Below are 23,713 nucleotides of genomic sequence, written 5' to 3' on the forward strand. Positions count from 1 at the left end.
AAATGTGTGACTTTGGTCAGCGCACCTGGACCACCTCCCAGGACACATCCTTCTACTTTGGACCGAAATAGAGCTAAGGTAACACCTGTTAGCTGACCAGCCACTTGTGTATCAGTTAAAACTGTGCCAGCACCAATCACAATTCTTTCAAAACAAATTACGTAACCTTGTGGTTTTTGACTTCATAAGCTTGCACTTCATGCTGGCGATCGGGAGCACATTTTCAATTTGGGTAGGCTCCGTATCTCCTAGATTGCCATCCCTAAGACCCCAAATAAATGCTTTGGTTGTTTTACGGGCTTCATGATCAACCCTTTCTGTTTCTAGAATTACCCCCATGAAAGCATTGAAAGGGATAGGAGTGGGAGTGGGGGACTGAGAGAGTTTTTTCAGAGTGGAACACGGCCCCAGAAGGAAAAGAGCAATTAAGAACACGAAAATGGTCACAGATGCCAGCTATGGGTGGTAGGGATGTGGGCAGCTCTTGTCTATTTTTCTTTTTCATTTCTATTTTTTTTCGATTTCTGTTTTCTTAATGAGAAAAATAAAAACCTTGTGGGGCGCCTGGGTGGCTCAGTCGGTTAAGCGTCTGGCTTAGGCTCAGGTCATGATCTCACAGCTCTTGAGTTTGAGCCCCGAGTCAGGCTCTGTGCTGACAGCTCAGAGCCTGGAGCCTGCTTCAGATTCTGTGTCTCCCTCTCTCTCTGCCCCGCCTCCCCTCATGCTCTGTCTCTCTCTCTCAAAAATGAATAAATGTTAAAAAAAAAAAAATTGAAAAAGAAAAAAAAGAAAAGGAAAAACATTGAAAAAGTAGAAATGCTTTTTTAAAAAGGGATTGCTTTTTTTTAAAGATGAGGGGGTTAAAAATATCTACAGTCTGGAGAAGGTTTATTTTCTTCTCTGAGAGAGGAACATGGGTACAAAAAGGCAGAGAAATTTCAAGCGGCGAGAAGAGAGATCGATCGAGCTCATGCAGAACACGGTCTTTTCATGATAATTAAAAGGCAAGGAAATTGGCCAGACATGAAGAGGTGGAAGGCGTTGAGGGGTTTGACAGAGAGTGAGAAAGCCTTGCAATGGTCACTGTGAAAAATGCAAAAGAGGCACACAATAGTCTCTAGGGATATGAAGGATTTCCCCCCCCCCCCCCCCGCCCTCCAAAAAAAACAATTTAAACTCCTGGAAGAAGAAAGGCGACAGAAGAGAGGAAAATCATCCAATAAATATCGACCCCAGGTTTTCTTCCAAAACTGCTTCTCTCTGAATCCCTGTTAAGCCAAATAGCTCGAGTGTCTGTGTGCAAGATTAAAACAGAGAATCAAAGCAGGAAATGTAGTACTACATTTATTTCCGAAAGTGAATTCCTACAGATCCATAACCACTACATTGTTTTCTTCAAAATAGATGGCTTTTTTGATCTGTCGCTGCTATGAAATGTGTTTCTCATTCTCTGCCAGTGCCTGGTGCGAGCCACTCCACCCTGAATTAGCTTCCCCTTTCTAAATGCAGAAAACCCAATTACGCCTCACTTCCGGTGTGGAATCACTTTGAAGTAATAAGAGGAGAATGGAAATATCCACTTAGGTTGAAGGAAAAAGATTTAAGAGGAATCACCCGTCTCTTCCTATCCCAACCCACCCGGCTATCTTAGCTTGAAGGGCATTTGGACAAAGAAATGATTGGCCAATTTATATGTATGTTACGTTTAAGAAGAAATTCAGGTATAAAGGGGTGCCTGTGTTTCCACCACGCTTCTGCGATATCCTCAAAGCTTTTAGATGGCAGAGTGAAGGAATTCGACTGCATCTGTTTTCTCTCCTACCCACTTGCCCTTCTTGATTTTCATGCCCGTGAAAATGTTCGAGAGGGTGGATGGAGATGAAAACGATGTGTGTGCTGTGAGGACAGTTCCTCCAGTGGTCAGCTGGACTCTGCCATGACAGCTTGAATCTTTAGAATTCTAGTTTCTCTCCATGCCTGAATCGATGGAAGTGGGGAGGTGGGGGGAAAGGAGAGAGAAGCCCAGTCCAGAATATTAATTTACGGATTGGGGTTAAAAACTCTTAATGTACATTAGAGTCGGCTGGTCGAGTGTTCCTTCCTTCCTCTGGCAAGGAACAGAGTCTTCTGTTCCTCTGTTGGACCCTGAAGGAATAGTATTTTAGAGAAGGAGCTATTTGGCTTAAATTGGCTGCCTTGGTATTGTCTGCCTATCCAACAGGGTCCCAAGGCAGGGCCTTATCTTTATTTTTTTAAGTCACCTGCCAATACCCAATATGATGCTCCAGACATGGAAGGGTAAAAATACGCTTATTTATAAACCACCTCTTCTCTGAGGGATCTTATGACCTTCGGCGAGTGATCGAAGGTGGGGAGCTGTACACGGGAGGGCTGGTCCTGGACACCTGAGAAATAGCCACCCTCTGGAGGAAAAGGAGCGGAACCCATGTTTGTGACTCACTTCTGGGTCTTGGCTGGTTTCTCCGGCTTCTCATTGTATGGGATGACAAGGTCAACCGCTGAGTCTGGCTTCTGGAGGAGAATTCCCAACTTGGTCTTAATCTCCTTGGCCCTAGAAAAGATATAAGGGGCAATGGAAACACCATATGATCACACAGATCTGGCACATAGACTTCTTTCTGTGTCAGAGAAACAAAAATGAACGAAAGCCCACTGTACTGTTGTGGCAGAAAGAATACTGGTGAAGAAACCGGGACACGTGAGTTCTAATAATTAACATTTATCACGCTCTTATTATGTTCCTGGTTAATACGCATAATCTAATTTTGAGAGAGAGAGAGAGAGAGAGAGCTCAAGCAGGGGAGGGGCAGAGGAAGAGGGAGAGAGGGAATCTCAAGCAGCTCCATGCCTAACGTGGAGCTTGACATGGGGCTCCAAGGGACAGTGAGATCATGACCCGAGCCGAAATCAACACCCGACGCTCAACCAACTGAGCCACCCAGGCACCCCCTCATTTTATTCTTAATTACTGGTTTATATGTATCCTTTCATTTTCATATAAGACAGATACTATGGTATTATTCCTTTTTACAGATGAAGACGCTGAAAGTCAGAGTGTTTAAAAACTTAAGATAACCCAGCCAGTCTGGAGATGGGACAGGGGCCCACACGGTCTGGCTCTAGAGTTCACAGGTGAGCTACTCACTGCATTGCCCATCTGTCCTCTGAGGACCCTGGTCCCAGATCCGTCATTAATTAGATGTAGAATATTTGAAAAACTTATCATTTTTTACCACCAGGCCTCAGTTCCCTCATCTGTAAAATGACAGAGTTAACCTAGATGTTTTCTTCAGCTATCTTGAGCTATATAATTAAACGATTCTGCCTGAAGATGTATTCTCTATAAAGTGTTCTTTATTTAGATGGATTTGGTTTTGCCCCAGCCACTTGCCCGTTGTTCTATAATGGCTACTGGAGTATCTTACATGCAATAAGCCTTCAGTAGATGATTATTAATTGCCAATGGGCCAACCACAGCAGCACCATACCATTGCTTTCTATCCTCAACATTTCAGTGAGTCGATGAAGTCAGAATTCTGGGCATTCCACGACCATAGGACGCAACTGTTTTCATGCCGAGTTTGAAAACTAACCTTCTAAGTTATCGATTATCATGGCAAGTGTGAACTCCAAGAGCACCAGCAAATTGTAAGCATTAATCCGTAAGGCAAGCTGTTGTATATTGATAGACCCAAAAAACTGTTCTTTCACTGCTGTCTTGGTGCTTTGCACAGGCTCTGAAGATAGGATTGATCACATTGCATTATGGTTATTGACTCCTGTGTCTGTTTTCCCAGCTGGACGGTGAAGGTGAGCTCTGAGTCCTGAATACCTGTCAGTCCTGTGGGAGCTTATTGCCCGGCCACCCAGTCGACACTCAAAAACATTACCCAGAGTGAACTGAAGAGATCTTGACTTTGTTCCCGACAAATCTGCTAACATTTCTCTCCCCGTCAATGCTGGTCCTAACCGAAGTCTTCAAGAGCTGTGATGGGATTCATCTTGTGGCCGGATGGGCTTTGGCTGCTCTAAATAAACTTTCTTCATCCATCCATGTGGAGACAGTGATGAGACAATTTAAGTAAAGAAAACGTGTGAGCCACCTGGGTGGCTCAGTTGATTAAGCAACCGACTCTTGATTTCGGGTCAGGTCATGATCTTGAGGTTCGTGAGTTTGAGCCCTGCGTCTGGCTCTGTGCTGACGGTACAGAGCCTGCTTGGGATTCTATCTTTCCCTCTCTCTCTGCTGCTCATGCTGGTGTGTGTGCTTCCTTCCTCTCTCTCAAAATAAATAAGTAAACTTAAATTTGTTTTGGAAAAAAAAAAAAAGAAAATGTGTGAGATTAACAATCATGGATATTAGATAGAAAAAATTAAGGAAATCTGTAACCATTACCAAAAAAACCTATAAATATTGAATCATACTTCAATGTCCTTTCCTTTTCATTTCTTTCTGCTTCCATTCTTTCCCTAGGACCCTTTCTCTGGCTGAAGCCAGCTCAGATCCCACAGCCCAGCACCCAGAACAGCACTTTGGTTGAAACCGGAAAGTTCCACGGGGGGACCTTATATAAGCCATGAGAATAAGTGTCATTTCGATTCCAAGCTCTTCACGTTGCTTAAATTAACCAATGTTTTGGATTTTTTGCCCAGAAAATGGGACTGATAAAATAGTACATCCTCTTTTTCGTGATGATTAAATATGCTAATGCATGTGAATCACTTAGCACAGTGTTTGGCATATAATACTGCTTCTTCAAAGTTAGTTCTAACTGCATAATCATTTTTCCAACTAAGCTCATCCATGTTCCCTAGCTTCAAGTACCAAATTAAAACATCCAAAAAGATTCCCACCAGTTACTAAGAATTACTACACCCACCACCTGCCATATTCTAGCTCTGGAGACAAGAATCGCCAATTTAATATTTATCTGGAAAAGAAAGAAAATATTACGAAGGCAGGGGCAGGGGCGATGCACGCCATATTTGTGGCTACCCTCTGCTGGCTGGTGTGCCAGAAACACCAGGTCCATTTTTGGGGTCAGGTCATAATATCCCACCCAGTTCTTGAAGAACTTCACCCATCATATGCTCTCCTTCTGGCCCCATATCCCCTGACTCCCCACCCTTAAGTAAACTGGTGCATGAAGCAGCTGTTTTCAGTCTCAACCTTGACTCAGTAGTTCACCCACCAACATTTAGAACATTTCTCATATGCTTGGTTTTTTTGTTTGGAAGGTTCTTGAAGTTTGGGGGTTGTTTTTTTTCCCCTTTCAGTTTCTGTTTCTTTTTCTTCTCCCTGTGTCTTTTGCTCCATTTGAGCCATTGCTGTTTGTAAAAGGAAGAGAGATATTTGTATGTGATTGCTGGCCAAAGAGCAGGTTGGACACGAAGGGGTAAGTTACAAGGAGTGGAGTTCTGTTAAATTTCATTTTTTCATTTCCTCCTTTAAAAAAAAAAAAAAATTTAACGTGTATTTATTTTTGAGAGAGACAGAGACAGAGCATGAGTTGGGGAGGGGTAGACAGAGGGGGAGACACAGAATCCGAAGCAGGCTGCAGGCTCTGGGCTGTCAGCACAGAGCCCGACGCGGGGCTCGAGCCCACGAACTGGGAGATCATGACCTGAGCCGAAGTCAAGAGCCGGACGCTTAACCGACTGAGCCACCGGCACCCCGTTAATTTCCTCCTTGGTCATGTTGACTGTGTCAGCAGCTCGCCGCACACATACAGAGTTTGGTCCTTGCCTTCAAGGCGCTTCTAGCCCACTGAAGCCCCAAACTTGTAAGCGATCACAAGCAGCTTTTCAAGGAGAGGCTCCAGAGGGCAGCAGATCTCTGGCCCACAAGGGCAAGTCGGGGCGAGGGGGGCTTCTCCGAGGAGGCGAAGCGGGAGCAGCAAAGATGGGCCCTTCCAGGCAAAACGAGGGGGGTGTGCCCGTCCTTCGGAGGGAGGCCCAAGTGGGTCTGCGCTGCTGAGTGTCAAGGGTGAGTAGAGAGAGCAGACAGGCGGGTTAGAGGAAGCCGGCTTGCTCTGCCTCCCCTTCCTGATGAAGACAGGGATGGCAGAGGAGCCTCTGGACGGCGCTCAGCCTGCCGCAGTTTGGGTAGGAAAACAAAAGAGGTGATGTGATTGAAAGGTGCCTTCAAAGACTGGGTGTAGACAGGTGGCATCCCATCTTACAAACTCAATCTGTCTTGGCTTTTTCTTTTGTTAACTCTTTCAGGATGTACTTTCCCATAAAAATACATGGTTTTTTATAAAGGTGGTCAAATTTTTAAGATGTCCCACAAAAGCCTTTTAAAACCAGAATCAGTCGGGGGGGGGGGTGGTGCTGGGTGGCTCAGTCAGTTGAGCATCCAACTTCAGCCCACGTCATGATCTCACGGTTCGTGGGTTCGAGCACAAGTCAGGCTCTGTGCTGACAGCTCAGAGCCTGGAGCCTGCTTTGAATTCTGTGTCTCTCTCTCTCTCTCTGTCCTTCCCCCGCTTGCACTCTGTTTCTCTCTCTCTCTCTAAAATAAACAAATGTAAAGATGAAATAAAATAAAAAATAAATTTAAAAACCAGAATCAATTAGAACCCTAGTACAATTTCATCTGCATCACTGCTTAAATAAGCTTTTCACCGGATGTTCTAGAAATCAATGCCATTTATAACATTGCCTATAGAAAATTATATTCCATTTCCTCAGAGTTGATAAACATATACCAGAACGTCAGGTTACTCATTTCCTATTTGCCCTGGGGGTGTAAAGGAGAAAGGAAATGCAGGGCTTTGGGAAATACTTCTTCCCATAGCTTCAACTCTTGGCGTAATGTGTGTTCAAATATCAGACGTTAAAGAGAGTCCTTAAGTCAGGAAATCCATTTGGTTTAATTAGGAGTTTGCAGGAATATGGAGAATGAATAATACGATTGCATCTCTTACAAAACACTAAGAGTTTAAGGATGAAGCTGTTGGCAGATGCTGCAGTCGAAGCCATTTGAAACCTTCTATGTTTTTTTTTGCAAGGATAAACAATGTTACTACATTTGTTTTTCTCCCCAGGAGTTCCTGGAACAGACCGGACACGTTCCCCCTTGCCTCTTCCTCCCCACCATAGCTATACACACGTATGTGATCAACATAAACCAAGTGGAAAATCAAACAAAACAAAAGCTCAACCCTATCATTTTACTCCCCCTCTTAAAAATCAACTTGAATGTATCTGACATTAACTCGATGTCAAAAACAACTCCATCTAGAGAAGAAGACATTCTAACACATTTATGATTTCTACTCATTCTCCGCTCTGTTTGACCGCCCTGGCTACATTACATTAATGCTGGTGAACAGGAAGCAGTTTTTATCTCCTCCCTTCTCACCCACGTCTTGGTACGCTTTTGTTTTACAAAGAAAACCTTGTTTTGAAATAAAATCAATTGGAAATGCCTGGGTGAGATTTTAATTAAAGGCTCAGAGGGAGATAATTCTTTTTGTAGATGATTCATGTTAGCGATTTCAAACTGAAAAGGGTTGGAATAGTTGTAGGGTTTGTGGTTTTAAATCTGTCCCTCTGTGGGTATACTGGCCAGGAAATCAAATTTCCAAAGGCCCTGGGCCACCTAGGTCCTTCCTTCTTTTTTTTTTAAATTTTTTTTTTTTTTTCCAACGTTTATTTATTTTTGGGACAGAGAGAGACAGAGCATGAACGGGGGAGGGGCAGAGAGAGAGGGAGACACAGAATCGGAAACAGGCTCCAGGCTCTGGGCCATCAGCCCAGAGCCTGACGCGGGGCTCGAACTCCCGGACCGTGAGATCGTGACCTGACTGAAGTCGGACGCTTAACCGACTGCGCCACCCAGGCGCCCCTAGGTCCTTCCTTCTTATGGGTGAATTGAGTTAGAGATACTACCTTAAGATGCACACGTGTGAAAAACAGTTGAAGCAGTCAATCAAAACAGAACTATAGCTGGATTTTTAAAAATACAATTATAGGGGTGCCAGGGTGGTTTAGTCGGTTAAGTGTCCAACTTCGACTCAGGCCATGATCTCGCAGTTCGTGGGTTCGAGCCCCATGTCGGGCTCTGTGCTGACAGCTCGGAGCCTGGAGCCCGCTTCGGATTCTGTCTCCCTCTCTCTCTGCCCCTCCCCTAGTCGCTCACACTCTCTCTCTCTCTCAAAAATAAACATTAAAAAATCTTTTTAATCAAAAATAATAAAATGAAATAAAAATGCAATTATATTCAAGTAGAATATAAGATATAGAATAGCCAACTATATATAAAGTCCTGTGCGAGGTGTTTCAAGGGTTACAGAGATGGTTCTTTGCTTTGGAGACACTTGGAATAGGTGAATGTAGGGCACATACGTGTAAATTATATGGTCGATAATTTTCCAGTCACTGACCACAGTGCCTGTGTCCAATTAATGGACACAGGCCCTAACTTCAAGGAGCTCAAATGGGTACTCATGTGACAACATGAAGACAGTGCAAAGGGAGACGAAACTCTAACAGCTGCCCCTATTGTATTTGTAGAGCCATCTGTATTTTTCCTTCTCGGCCCTTATCAATTTGCACATACATCTCTGTATGTTTATTTGGGTCTTGTCTCCGTCTCCCCCTGGAGTGACAGGTCTCCAAGAGCAGGGTCAATATCTGTTTTGTTCACAATTCCAATGTCAGCATGTCATTGCTCAGGGCCTGGCACTTAATAGGTGCTCAAAAAAGACGTGCCTCGGTGGCCCAGACGGTTAAGCGTCAGACTCTGGCTCTGGCCACGACCTCGTGGTTCCCAAGTTCAAGCCCCCACTCTGGGCTCTGTGCTGACAGCTCAGAGCCTGGAGCCTGCTTCAGATTCCAGGTCTCCCTCTCTCTCTCTCCCTCTCTCTCTCTCTCAAAAGTAAACAAAATTTTAGAAAATTAAATTAAAGTAAAATTAAAAATAAAATTAAAAAAAATAGGTGCTCAAAAAAAAAAAAAAATCTGCTATGTAAATTGAAGACCCAGTAAATGAATTCATGAATTGTTCACTTAGAGTAAAACTGCATTTTGGGGTGGGGCGAGTGAAATACCGGGGTGTGGCATAGAATATGTCCCTGAAACTAGATTTTTTTTTAATTTGCTTATTTATTTATTTTGAGAAAGAGAGACTGCGAGCGGGGGCGGGGCAGAGAGACGGAGAATCCTAAGCGGGCTCCGTGTGGTCAGCACACAGACCCTGACCTGGGGCTCAAGCCCACAAAACCATGAGATCATGACCTGAGCCAAAATCCAGGGGTGGTCGCTTAACCAACTAAACCACCTCAGGGGCCCAAGACTCGGGTGTTTTTTAATTTGGTTAACGGGGAGAGGTGAAAAGCCACTGAATGACTACAAGGACTCTAAAGGAACGAAATTCCTTTTTTAGCTGTTAAAGAGGATGAAAGGCAAGTAAGGCTCAAACTAAGCATGCTCAGTCAGTTCTTAAGCCAGGTAGGGCCTACTCCTGGGAGAAGAGGCGGGGGAGGCAATCACAACCCCTAAGGGTCTGATCAGAATCTATTGTGAGGCCGTAATTTATCAGGACTTAAAAACAGAAGTAGCCCGGAGGCAAAGACCAGTCTTGCGGTTGGAAGACATGTGGTAACCACAGCTTTCATTCGACTCCAGACGTATGTTGGGAACCGTCAAGAGGAAAGGCAAGATGGGGAAGCATAGAACAGGGATTTTACATTTCCAAAAGAGGTGTCCCCAAACCGTCCCCTCTCAGGGACAATCCAATGTAAAGTCAATTCAGTTTAACTCTGTGTCGTAGATGCCCCCTGCTGGCTGTGGGAAAGTGTGCGCATCAGTGGAGAATCCTCTAGAGAGGCAGACCTGTAGATGATCGGAAGATCAGAAGGCGGTGTTCCAGGCTGCTGCTTGCTGAAGAAACACCACAGAGCTTGGTGGCACAGAAGTAAAAGGACATGCGTTTTCTTGGCTCCTGAAAGTGTCGTAAATACCCAGAAAAGATAAACAACAGTTTTGAAAACACTTGTTTGCAGGCAGTCTCCACAGCCTGAGAGTACTGCCTCCAGAGCCATCAGCTAATCTGAGATGCAGGGGAAGAAGTGGGGTCCTCTGAGCTCCTGTGGTCAAGGTGGGAATCACACAGACAGAACCCAAGCCGAGGCTGACAGAGAAAAGGGAGCCCCGAGGGTGTGTGTTCACGAGGCAAGACCCATCTGGAAAGCCTCATCTGGCTGGAAAAGCCTTCCTGTTGGCGGCTCTTGTAGAGCTTGAGATGAATGGAGTTTGTTACTCATCGATGGCTCATGAGAGGCAGGGGTTAGTAAATGACCTTGAAAACCCTTAGCGGAATAGAAAGAAATACAGTGGAAAATCAGGCCAGTGCAGGAACTAAAATTCTGCACTCCCCAGGATGCTCGGAACATGGCCTCTTAAAATCAAGATCCACGGTGCCGGATCATTCCAGTAGAGAGAAAATGTATCAGTTTGGAATCTACCATTTTCCTGAATTAACCTACTTCGATAGGAACTACAGACAGTTCATGCCTTGCTTGTGTTCAAGCTCCTACCTCAACTACCCCGGACTGCCTTGTTACTTTCAGGTCCCGCACAGGCAACGCACAGTAAAGGCTAGGCAGTCGACGCGGGTGCTTATTCAAATAAGCTGACCTTATTTCCGAGGATCATAGTTGAGATAGAAAAGACAGGCCTCCGTAGAATTCGCCTTTTGCTCACTCATTTATTCAACAGATTATTAAATGCTTGTCCTATGCCATACACTATTACCGGTTTTGAAATCCCCAGTGAAACAAAAAGACAAGGTCCTCTCATGGAGTCTGTATTTTAGTTGAATAGGACAAACACAAAATAAGGAATCAAAACAATGAAATGAAAAATCCCAGCCGGTTGTAATTGCTACGATGTGACATTGTGTGTGTAGGCTTTCGCCTCAGCTACACGCCCCAATAAGGAACTCACATTACCCTGGCGGTCAGCAAGCTGTTTACCAAGACCGTGCTGCAGAAGTGACCTCTGTAAGTGTTTCAGCTGTCCTTCCTGAGATCAACATCAGCTGCTTTGCCAGTTAGCAGAATATGTTAGCAATGCGTTTTTACATGCAGGTTCGTTCAGTAGATAATTGGCTCTCCCGGGCACAATAATGGCGTTCAAGTCATTTGGACAGGTGACTTATTGTGGGAACCCGCACCCATTTCATAGAAAGGTTATACAAATGTAATGATCTCTTCACCCTTAGAGATGGCACCCATAGCTTGATCCCTAAAATAGTCTTGCGTTCAAGCCTTGATTTGGAGATTTCTTGTTGCCTGATATCACCCACGAGAGCCTCAGGGTATTGTCTGGCTGAATCTTTCCCGCCAATTGTGGTCAGAGCACAAAGAATGAGGACTTTACTGAGACTGGAGAACAAGTTATAGAAACTTTTTCGCACCAGCTCGTTAATATTTATTTGCACAAATAAGTATGGCCCGTTTGGGTTTCACGTTACGTATGGCGGTCTTGATTTCATAAGCTGGTAGCAAAGTCGTAGGGAAGCAGGTAGCCGTCACCCATGGCTCACCATTAACGGCTACGTTTAGCTACCAAAACGAACCTGAGAGTTGGATATGAATATATTGATTTAGGCTAGTTTTCAACAGTCACTTACTCTCTGTGTGACCTTATACAAGTTCCGTATCATCTCCTGGCTTCGGTTCCATCGTCTGTTAAAAAAGGACAACATTAGTGCTGCCCATGCAAAGCCTTCTGTGAAGAGTGCATGAGATAATGTATGTGAAAGTTAGCATAGTGCCTGGAACATAAATGTCATGCAATACATGATGGTGGTGGTCGTCCTTCTCCTCATCACCGCTACCACCATCATCACCTTCATCACCATCATCACCACCATCCTGAGTAGGGAAAGGGTTAACATTAGGCAGGGATAGATAAGGGACCTCGGGGAGGCAGGCTGCAGCTGCAAGTGGGAGGCAGAAGCTGCTGACAGGGGTTTGGGGAGAAAAAAAGGATAGATACATCCCAGACCTGCCTGGGCTAAGCGCCTTGAGTGGAGTCTCACAGACCTTCTGGTAAGGTCCGGATAAAAAGTCAGAGACAAAAATCTTTGGCAGCAACCCAGTCGGGATCCCTCTCATGCTTGAGAGCTTTGTACTTGCCCTCGACAAACTCTCTCACTTGGCTCACCCTCTGTTGTCCACGAGCTTCCTTCTTGGACTCCGTGAGTCAAGGACCAGTGTCTCTCCCACCCTCCTGTAACGATCATTACCATCATTGTCGCCACCATCATCACCACGGCCTTCATTACCTCTACTTAGGAAACTTCATCTTATACTACCTCGGATTATGGTTTGTAGCAGTTTCCTTTAACTTTGGGGATATTAGTATTTGATCACATTAAGCTCATTTTCTCTTGGTCGGATGAATGAACTTCATGCCGTGAAATGGAAATGAGTTACTTCTGTCCAGGGCTTTTAAAAGGGAGCGGTGGACGCCATTCAAGTATTGGGCCTTATGCACGTTCACACAGGATGAAATCATAAACCTTGAACTAGCTGCCAATATTCCAAGGACTCAGCCTGAACACCTGCTACTTGCTATAGTAAGAGGTTTTGCTTAGTGATTGCCTTAGCAACCAATTATATTTGGCCAAGCTTTGTTTCCTGCCACCAACACCAATCGAAATTCTTTGTAAACAACATATACAAGCATTGCCTTCCCTTTTGTCTTTAAAAACCCCTGACTTTTGTTCCCTGGCAGAAGGGGGGGGTGGGAGGAGGAAATGACAATCTGAGTTGCTACCCGTATCTTGACCTTCTGAGCTGCAATTCTGAGACCCCAAATAAATGCTTTCATTTTATTTTAGCTCTGCCTCTTTTCTTGGTACCTTCAACATGACTTTCTTGGCGAGATGACAAAGACACCGAACTGAGAGAATTAGGAAAAGTCAGAAGCAATTTCTCGTGGCCCTACTCTGGGGAAGACAGGAGGGTCTTAGCAGTGACCAAAAACAGAAGGGAGGGCCTGACTCACCTACAGGTGGTGTGGAAAGCTCTATCTTTGTGGCACCCTTGTTTGCTTCCTACTGATCAAAAGCAGACTGGACGTGGGCAGGTTGATAGAGTCCGGCCCTATCTGGTGATGCATCTTCTTCCTCAGTCACCTGGGGGAGAGACACTCTGTCTCCCCAGATCCCTGATACATATGAGTGTGGAAGACCACGCGAGGTCACCAGACTTTCCTTATAATCACGCAATCTAGGTGTAAGCGCTCTACCTGGTCGAGAGCTCACTCCTGCCCACGGCAAACGGGCAGAAAGCAAGTGATCTGTAGCAACTCTTAAAGATAATAACAGTGATTTACACAAAATATTAATTTACTGAGGTGTTAGTTCGTGTTTTCCTCTCCATAGAGTTTTTCCTCTTACTTTTAAGAATCTGTATTCCCTCAATCATACTTCTGAGACAATGCTTGAGGTACTCAGGCATTTGTGCTTTCTTACCTCTGACAAAGCTGTGCTGTAAGGCTAAAAGCGGATATTAATTGAAGGCAGTACTCCATTTCTGGCCTTTGTTTTCCAAGACCCTAAACTCACCAGGGAAATAGGGTGGCTTCTTTTCAAAGAAGAGAATTGCTTTTAATGAATGGTAAAGGAAGAGACCGAAAAACAGAGGGACAAGAGGGCATTCCTGAAGCAAGTCAGAGGACGGTTGTCCAGTGTTCTCCAACTCATCAAACCACCACCCTTGTCCAGCCCACACCGCAGGACTCCAGGGGGGTTGGTAGGACCATAGAAGGGCAAAGAAATAAGGTGCCCATGAGACTTGCCCTTAGCACCAGAGCTCCTAGCTTATCCAAAATGGTATCCAGACCTAAGCAAGGGCCCCAAAGCATTATGAAGCTTCAAATAAGAAATATAAATAATGATGTATCCATTTTAAAATTGTTCAAAACCAGTCACCTGTAAGTGCGAAAAAGTACCCCCCACACAAACACAGGATTGCTTAAATTAAAACAGTAAATGTTCGGGAGAACTCAGTAACCATATGGTGATGAAGCCATGGGAAAAGTGAACTATATGTGGCAAAGTTTCCATTGCTAAAAAAAAAAAAAGAATCATCAAGAAAAGAAAAGCAACCAGTTGTTTTGGATAACTTAAGTCATATATAACCACCTGGGTCTGTCCAGAAGATCTCAGAAGACACTTTCCAGATCTCAATTCCATGATTACAGTGACAAATAGCATGTTGAATTGTGTTAAATCTCTTCTCTGCCCTTGGCAAAGAAAATGTCCGCCTCCCGACTGTGGTAAAAGCCCGTCTCAAGTTATATAACTGCCAAGAGTTTGCAGAGCAAAGCGGAACGTTGAGCTCTTACCCATAGAATCAAATTAATACCAGAACTAAAAGGCAAGAGACAGAATAGCATGGTGGTTAGGGGCATGGATGTTGGAGCCAAACCATCCAGATTTACCCAACTACCTCTGTGACTTTTGGCAAGTTTTTAAACCTTACTTCTCCTCTGTTTTCTCATCTGTAAGATGGAAAATGGAGACAATAATGGCACCTACCTCAAAAGGTTCTTATGCTGATAAGCTGAGTTACTCCACATGAAGCACTTAGATTAATGCCTGAAATATTTACCATGCACGCCGCACATGGCAGGGATGAGGACAGTGACCATGATGATGATTTGCTAACACTCCTATGCCAGTGACGGAAAATGTCTATCTTATTCCTGCTGGTCTCCCCATTATCTCCCACGCACATGGTCTTGCTCTCTCACTGTCGAAATGGCAATTTACAGCTGTTCTACTACTTGAAGAGCCAAACGGATCTCGCTCCTTCCTGAAAAGTGTGTAGCTACCCCAGCCTACACTTCTTTCTGCCTTCTCTGGTAACAAGTCACAAAATTGAGGCATAGTTAAGGGGCCTTAGAGGGCTTTTAATTTACCCCCCGCCCTTACTTTTTTGTTTGTTTATTTATTTTAAGAGAGGGTGGGAGGGGCAGAGAGAGACAGAGAGAGAGAGAGAGTGGAGAAGGGGCAGAGAGAGAGGGAGACACAGAATCTGAAGCAAGCTCCAGGCTCACGAGCTGTCAGCACAGAGCCCGATGCGGGGCTCGAACTCACAAACCATGAGATCTTGACCTGAGCCACCCAGGCACCCAGAACACATTGTTTTCTGCAAAGTTGCAGGCGGCCCATTTTCACTCAATTACTCTAGTCCCTCACGAATGTACATCTCAGCTCCATATGTATGTACTTCCGGCGAGATAGCCGGTTTCTTGCGGGTGAGTACCGAATCTTGCGTCCTTGGTCTCCCAGAACACCTTGAAATTAACTAAGTACTTTAAAGTTGCTTTACCTCCTAAGCGCACAAGCCCACGTTGCTTGGGTTTATGTTCCAACTCTTTCTCACCGGCTGGGTGACTTTGGGCACGTTGCTTAATTTCTGAGCCTCCATTTTTCTATGTAAAATGGTGATAATATAGCCTCAATCTCATATCTATGATACGAAGCTAAATAAATTAATGCATTGAAATGTTTAGAATAGCACTTGGAGCATAGCAAATATTCTATAAGTGTTACCTATTCTTATTGCTGCCTAATTATACTTGCCCTCCTATCTCTATCACAGCATCTTGCACATGTTACTAAATGTTTATTGAATGGATGAATGGAATGGAATGGAACAGAATAAAATAGGTTCAACAAAGATCTGGGTGACTAACATGCCAGATAAGCCCCTTTCAGAAGGCTTCTACCTTGGAATAGTGCAGCTAATTCTGAGGGTACAGCAAAGGCACACAGCTGGAGGACACTTCTATGGGGTAACAAGGAAAGACAATCCGGAGACGTCTGGCTGCTGCCTGGTGAGGCTCAGAGCTACGTGGCAATATCACCTCCCTTGTGCTATTTAAAAATGGAAGAGGGGCGCCTGGGTGGCTCAGTCGGTTAAGCGTCCGACTTCAGCTCAGGTCATGATCTCACGGTTCATGGGTTCAAGCCCTGCACCGGGCTCTGTGCTGGTAGCTCAAAGCCTGGAGCCTGCTTTGGATTCTGTGTCTCCCTCTCTCTCTCTCTCTGCCCCTCCCCTGCTCGCAGTCTGTGTCTCTCTCTGTCTCTCAAAAATAAACAAGCATCAAAAAAAATATATTGTTTTTCCCAAGCACTGGCTATTCCGTACCAAGGGTTCCCGTGGAAATTGAGACATTTCCCATGCTTTCATGGTCTGTGCCTGACACATCCATCATGCGGAGCAGGTTATTGGGGGTGATGAAGGACGCCGTGGGGGGACGAGACAGACAAGATAGAAGCAGATTATTTCCCTCTGACCTTCAATTCCCTGTCTTATTCTAAATATTGTTGGCAGGATTTCTGGACTTTTGGTAATTCAGTTGGGAAGCCAGATAGTAAGTAGTGGGAACATTGTCTTCAAGTTGAGGACGACAGAAATTTATGGTTTATTTTAATTCCCCAAGTAGAGGGGCCAGCGACCTTCCCACGAGAGCTTCTCTGAACACTAGTGTGAGCCGTACGTAGCCTTCGAACATCTCCGTGCCATTCTGCTTTAAACTTTTATAATCTAAGGGACTTTACAGACTGAACGTTTCTAGTTGCACATGGCCCCTGCCTTATTTAACTTGTTTTATATATTACAAAAGAAGGACATAAGATGAGTCATAAAGAATATTGAAGAAGGAAGAAAGGCAACAGAGTGAAATTCTATTTCTTGAGACCTTACTCAACAGTAACATGTGTCACATCACTTAATAAAATTATGGTTCCCACAATGTAACGTGTCTTCTCCCCGTGAATTTATGTATTGGATCCAAATGCATTACCTCAACTAATCAAAACCAGTTGGTTAACATTTATCTTTGGCAAATTATTAGGAGGGTTTGTTGAGCAAAATAATAACATAACTGTGAGGAACAGGACTATTTCTTTGTCTGAGGCCCGGAATTTGATTTGACGCCATTTCTTCTCTCCTGCCGCCAACATCCTGCTAACAGCCCCTTAATCTTCTCGAGATTTCTGTTTTCAGGAACGGTCTGCTCATGGATTCCCACATTCGTTTCTATATTCATTCACTTCTCAGACTCTAATAGAGTTAACCCCAGTCTGTCGGGCACTGTACTAGAGCACAGGGGAATGTTCCACGCAATTGCTAAGAGATTGTTCCTCACCTTTCATCTGATGGAGCAGATGTGTCTATAGGATGCGGCTGTGATAAGCTGGCATAAGCTCTAGATGTGAAATTAGCACGTTGGGACTCACGCATGCAGAGTGTATTGTCTGCCCTTGGGCCCGACACCTAAATTGCCATGCCTCTTCATTGGTAAAACAGTGATGTTGATAACACCTCCCTTCCAGGGTTGGGATAAGAATTAAAGTAGGTGCTGTTAAATACCCAAAAGTGGGGGGAAAAGTGGCATGAGCCACAAGGAAGATGCGAAAGTTCCGTGAGAGCTCAGAGGCTGGAGGGCCACCTTCCCCCTGAGGGAGAAACAGAGAAAGTCTCCCCAGGGGGTTGATGGTTGGTTGGAGGGGTGGGGTGGATGATTTGGCTGTACCCTGTGTGATAGGGGGTCTGTGACAGACCCTGTGACAGTATTGCTTTGCATCCCCAAACAGATACTCACTCCCTGTGCTTCCTCCAGCTCCCCAGGGATCCTTCCCCAAGTTTACTACAGACGTCCTCATCTTCCTAAGACATTTTCCAAAAATTCCAAAGAAGCTTTCGAAGCGTATAGGGTGCGTTGTGGGGTCGCGATCCTGGCAGCTTCTCTCCAGCGTGCTTATGGCGCTCCTTCATTTTCCTTCAGGGAGCCACGCAGTCTGTCTTGTGGTGCCCACACACCGGGAACCGAAGAATGGGATGCCCCACGTTGTGTGGTTGCTGGGACTGGATGGGAGTGACTAAGTTGGAGATCTGGGCTCAGGATAGACACAAGGCCTGGGAACCGAGCAAATGGTCACCAGTGAGAGGCAAAGCGGGCGCCCCTGGGCTGAGCACCCTCCTCTAGACAGAAGGCGCAAGGGATCTTAGACAAATGCACCTGTCATTTCACGTATCGCAAATGCAAGTCACGGCTGATAGGAGACCGTCGGATATAAAACACAACAAGGGACAAAGGACCCGAGGAAGCAGGGCCAGAGAGGGGCTAGGGCCATGCCACAGAAAGTAGATGGGAAGGACGGTGTCTTCTAAATGGTCGAGTATCTTGAGATATGGCCTGAGAAATGTTCACTGAAGATGACAGAACATTCTGCAATGCCACGAAAGAGGCACAGACGGAGAAGGGGAACTGGCACGGGGAGTTGTCTCATTTAACTTTGGATGCTTCGCGGTTCCCTGTTGTAGCCCCATCCTGATACTTGGCGGCAAAGCTTTCCCAACGTGAAGGTGACTAAGAAAAATCGCGCACTAAGACAAAGCACGTGTATGTCCACTAATTAAATGGTTTGACTCAACGCATCTAATGCATAACCTTGCCTAGCGCTTATAACAACCCCGTGAAGGAAGTATCCATATTATCCCCACCTTACAGATGAGAAAACTGAGTTACAGAGAAGCTTGTCCAAAATCACCCGATCGATGACAACGGTAGGAGTCAAACTCAATCTCCTTCCAGCCCCTGGGCCCTTAATCACTATGTGATAAGCCTGACTTGTCCTGTTCGGTTATTCTCGCTGACAGCTATATGCATCTGGCAAGTTGAAATGGGGAGACACATTTTTTTTTTTCTTAAAGACGACAGTTTATCTGGTAGCCAAAATCTTTTGAAGGATGGTGTCTAGGGAAGAAGAAGTATCTTAAAAGTGGAGGCGTACAAAACTCATAAATTAAAGTCCATCAGATAAAACAAAGGTGAAGAGTCAAGCTGCAGACCTTGAATTAGCTCCAACTCCAACCAGCTCTGTGATCTTGGACAAGTCGTCAAAAGGTCTGGACCTGTCTTCTCATCTATAGAAGAAGGGGCTTGTCTGTGACTCTGCTCCCATTCTCAGTCTCTGATTCTGAGTTGGTGGTAATAGAGGAGAGAGGAAAACATACCACACTCCCCTCAAGGAGCAGAATCTATCAATTCTGGGCACTTGGCTTTACTGCGTGCATCTGAGCAACGAAGATTGTACAAGGCACTCATTTCTAGACGGTCATAACCATCTGTCGTCTCTGCTATTCTTGCCTTTTTCTTGCTCTTAAGCCAGTATGCATTTAATAAAACGTGTTCTATGAGTGGCCGACGAAAGTCACGTATTCCTTCCCTCCCTACCCTTCCAGCCTTTGGTACTCATTCTGGCTTAATTATGAAGGGCCCTGCGTGGCTCAGGAAGAGAGACAAAGGTTAAGCTATTCTCAGTGAATCTGGAAGATAAAAGTTAGGGGGCAATTCAAAAAAAAAAAAATCTAAAGGCTTTCGAACCCTCGGTTGAGAATTTGGAGAAAATCCCAACTTACAGAGGTTTTCCCTTCAATACTGCCAGCTAAAGGAGGAAGTGTAAACGCTAACTATGAAGGTAGGAGACACGTTTGCTGGAAAAGGAAAAATCCCCATCAATCTACACCCATCTCGGCGAACAGCTTTGCTTTCGATTTGTCTGCGTGGGTCTCTGATTTCAACAAACAATCCGTCTTTTTGCCGAGTTGTAGAAAATATCAGAGGGGTGTGTGTGTGTGTGTGTGTGTGTGCGCGTGTGCACGCACAGGTGCACATGTATAAATGTGCATGTTCAAGTTGACATACGTGTTTTTAGATTAGGGGGTTTGGGAAACGACGTCTAAGCTTCTGGAAGCTTGTCATTCAGAAAGCACCAGCACCAGATCTTAGACGGTGGGCTCTTTGGAGAAAGTCTTCAGTGTGACCTGCACTGTTGACCTTGTCCCAAAGTGCATAGGTCATTCGGTCCCACGGTCTTGACTCAGGTATCTCTTGTTAACTGGCACTTCAAATACGTTGCCAAACACAACAAATGACTTTGTTAGTGGAACATCTTGATCCTTTCCAACCTTCCCGAATCCCCATAGACAAGGGCCTCCTCCCGAAACAGATGTTCTGCACAAGAAGATGTCAAAAAGTAGCAGCTTGACCAAAACAGCTCCACTTTGCTACCAATAATAAGCACTTACAGAGGAGAGAGCAGTTTACATTTTTCAAGTATTTTACTTCATGCTGCGTCTCCTCATCTGACTTGAGTGTGCTGGTTCCAACATCTTTCTGGAAGGCAGAGTTTGAGGATCTGAGTGAGATTCTGTCCAGACGGGCTAGGTGTCATTTGAGAAGTGTCCCGGGAAGCAGTCCGATAGGAGAGAGAAGAATGGGTAGAATATAGACCAATGGCCTTGGCCTCTTTTATTATTCAGGGAGCCATTGGGATGATCAGATGTTGACTGCCCAAAGCATTTAGAAACTGCTTGGCTGAATCCTTTCAACCCTGCACTATTTCCTTGTTGAAGGAGAAAAAAAAAAAGAATGTCAGGCCAAGTTCTTTTATGCTGACCTGGGAACTGGATAGAATGCTTTGCAAGGAAACAGCCTGTCTGAGCTTTCCAGGAGCCCTCTGGTCAGAGCCAATAAACCCAGTCCCATGTGCATCAGCTGTGCTGATGACACAGGCATCCTATGATTAGGTTGACTGCACCTTCAGATTTTCCAGGAAAGACCCAATTTCTAATGCCTGGGGTAGAGGCAAGCTGTATGTCCTCATGGAGGCGGAAATTGCAGCCATCGTGTACTGTATGCCTGGCATGGATTCTTGGGGTCCAAAGCAGTCCCCAAGAACTGTGAGGACTCCAGGATCTACTCGGCTGGTAGATGAGAACTGGTTACAGATACAAAGGCCTAGAAATCCCGATTCAACCCTTCTCGTTCTAGCCTCAAGGATGGAAACTATTTCACTGTTAAGGCAAAGGATGAGTCTTGCTCTGGGCGGCATTTGGAAGGGCACGGGTAGGGCCACTCTTTCCACTGACTGGAGAAAAACATGACACTGCGTGAAAGCAATCGACGGAACCACACCCCCAAGGCCAGGTGGGTCTGTGACTTCATATCACATTCCCCTCCCTGCCCTCCGGGAGCTTACACTCCTTAGGTTAGCTGTAAACAAAGTACCGAAATCACAGACTGTTAGAATCCATGACCTTTGAACCGACATTACCCCTGGATCTGACAAGAGACTGAAACCATCTTTTCCTTTCATGGAATTCACCAAAATAAAAGAATCACATTCCACTGCACATAAATACAGATTTTTCACAAACCGAAAGTTTATTCTGGATGTGTCACGAGTATTTTTAAGAAATATGGGGTTCTTAATTTAGTCCATTGAGATCCAAAGTGGGTGGAAGAAAACTGCACATTTTAATTGATTGCTGCTTTCAAGCTACATCCCGAAGTTACTTCCCTGGCCTTCCTGCAGGACTTGGGAGGAGAAACAAAATTAGAATAAAAGTACACTCTTTCCTCAAAATACATGGTGTCCAAATTAAGCACAACAAAGTGATAAAGCTGGAAGAAAGGAAGAGGGTCATGTTAATTGCCTCATCACCATTCCAAGAGGCACCCGACTCACAACTCACCCTCTGCTACTTATTAGAAGTGAAGGTTACAGCTCAGGACCCCTGTATTCCCCACCCGGTACCCTCTCCGGGAGGTGTAGAGCCTTTTGCACGTGCATCTAAAAATTCTTGTGTTCCACAAATAACTGCAAGAAAAACAGAAGTAAAAGACAGGAAGCCTATTCCTATGACTCCTATGACTAAGGAGTGAGGCAAGGGTCTCTCAATCCATCCCAACGTGTGAGCCTGGGGTTTATGTGTCATCCGTGCCAGGGGGGAGATTTAGGGGTATCTGTTCCATCTTGGGGCAACTGCACGTGAGCTACTGGAGCAACCCACGGGGGAGAGGGCTCCTCACCCCGCCCCCCACCCCCCGCAACTGACAAGTTAAAGAGTAGAAAAAAGATCCAGCTTCCAGGTCTTGGCATGGTGTGCTGCGTGCAGTAGGCGCTTAGTTAACGTGATCTGAGCCCGGCAGGCTCTGTGACAAGGTTTCTGCAGTCCGTGAAGGGGCAGGAAGGGTGGGCGAAAGGGCGCCGGACACAAACCCCTCACGTCAACGTTGTTTGTGAACCGTGCACCCCACCTCTCCACACCTGCTCTGTCAGATCGCTTCAAAATAAGATTTCTGGGGCGCCTCGGTGGCTCCGTCGGTTGACGTCGGACTTCAGCTCGGGACACGATCTCATGGTTTGTGAGTTCGAGCCCCACATCGGGCTCACTGCCTTTAGCGCGGATCCCATTTTGGATCCTCTGTCCCTCCGCTCTCTCTGCCCCTCTCCTGCTCATGCTCGCGCGCGCGCTCTCTCTCTCTCTCTCAAAAATAAAACATTAATCCCCACCAGCCCCCCCAACAATTGCTAATGCCTCTCCACCAGATAAAAGCGCTGGCCTCTCAGTCTCTAGGTGCTTCTGTGAGAAGTGCTTTTACATAACTGAGCCTGGTCAATTGTAGAAAGAACACTAGATCCCTGGCTAGTGCTTATCCACCTAATAATATAATTCAGTAATAGCGATACAAAAGTATGATCTTTGTTTGATCCCGATTCACACAACCCAACTGCAAAAAGACCGTGGAGGATATTTGGATGCTTAGTGGATATTTACAAATATTCAAGAGTTGTTCATGTTTAAGTATGGTCCTGGTTTGTTTTTGGTTTTTTTTTTTGTTTTTTTTTTAATTTTTTTTTTTCAACGTTTATTTATTTTTGGGACAGAGAGAGACAGAGCATGAACGGGGGAGGGGCAGAGAGAGAGGGAGACACAGAATCGGAAACAGGCTCCAGGCTCCGAGCCATCAGCCCAGAGCCCGACGCGGGGCTCGAACTCACGGACCGCGAGATCGTGACCTGGCTGAAGTCGGACGCTTAACCGACTGCGCCACCTAGGCGCCCCAGTATGGTCCTGGTTTTTAATGTCTTTTAATGTTCTGTGGAGAGCCGGTCTGTTCTTAAAGGAGACACCTGCTGAAGGAATTGTAGATGAGATGGTAAAAATACCGTACTAACTGACAAATTCGTCTTCACTATTAAAACAAAAAAGAGATGAGATTACGATGAGGAAGGATGAAAGTCACTAAGTTTTGTCAAAGGCCTTGGCCCATAATTGAGACTTAACTCCCGATCACCCACGAAGAGGGGAAGAAGGATGGAAGGCAATGAAGTCTTTCATAGGGGTTATAGCATCTCTCCCCAACAAGAAAAGTATCCTCATTTACAGATGAGGAAATGAAGCTCGGAGAGGTTTAGCGACTTTGTCGAGTTCACACAGCTAGGAAATAACAGAGGTAGAGTTACGAGCGCCGTGTTCTTTTTACTCCACCTCACCACTAATGTGGAGGCAGGGAACAGACTGTGAGCTTGTGTCCTTCTCTGGGTTTACTTGACTCTGGGTTTTTTTCAGCATTCCTAAAATGTGTAATCTCCGGCAGTCAAAAACAGGCTTTCACTGTCTTTATCCTCTGGGTGACTCAGCCTTTAAAATACAGTGCAGGCTCAATGTTATCTGAGAACTGATTGGAACTTTAAAGAAAGAGATAGGAACCTGCTATCTTCTGGCCTCCAGCCAGAGTCTGGTTCCTGTTACTAAGGATTGATTCTGACGGAACTAATTAAAGTTTAGTTCCTTTGCTTTCTGGC

The 23,713-nt window shown here is 45.2% G+C and overlaps 1 protein-coding gene across 1 annotated transcript in view; it reads right to left on the reverse strand.

The window, feature by feature from the left end:
* The window catches only part of RGS5 (regulator of G protein signaling 5), a 47,379-nt gene that overhangs the window by 17,936 nt on the left and 5,730 nt on the right, over positions 1-23,713 (reverse strand). The window contains exon 2 of the mRNA XM_045456640.1: positions 2,462-2,572. Coding sequence (XP_045312596.1) covers positions 2,462-2,572 — 111 coding nt within the window. The remainder of the gene's footprint in view (positions 1-2,461; positions 2,573-23,713) is intronic.

The sequence above is a fragment of the Leopardus geoffroyi genome, chromosome C3 (assembly GCF_018350155.1).
Source record: "Leopardus geoffroyi isolate Oge1 chromosome C3, O.geoffroyi_Oge1_pat1.0, whole genome shotgun sequence".
Taxonomy (NCBI): Eukaryota; Metazoa; Chordata; class Mammalia; order Carnivora; family Felidae; genus Leopardus; species Leopardus geoffroyi.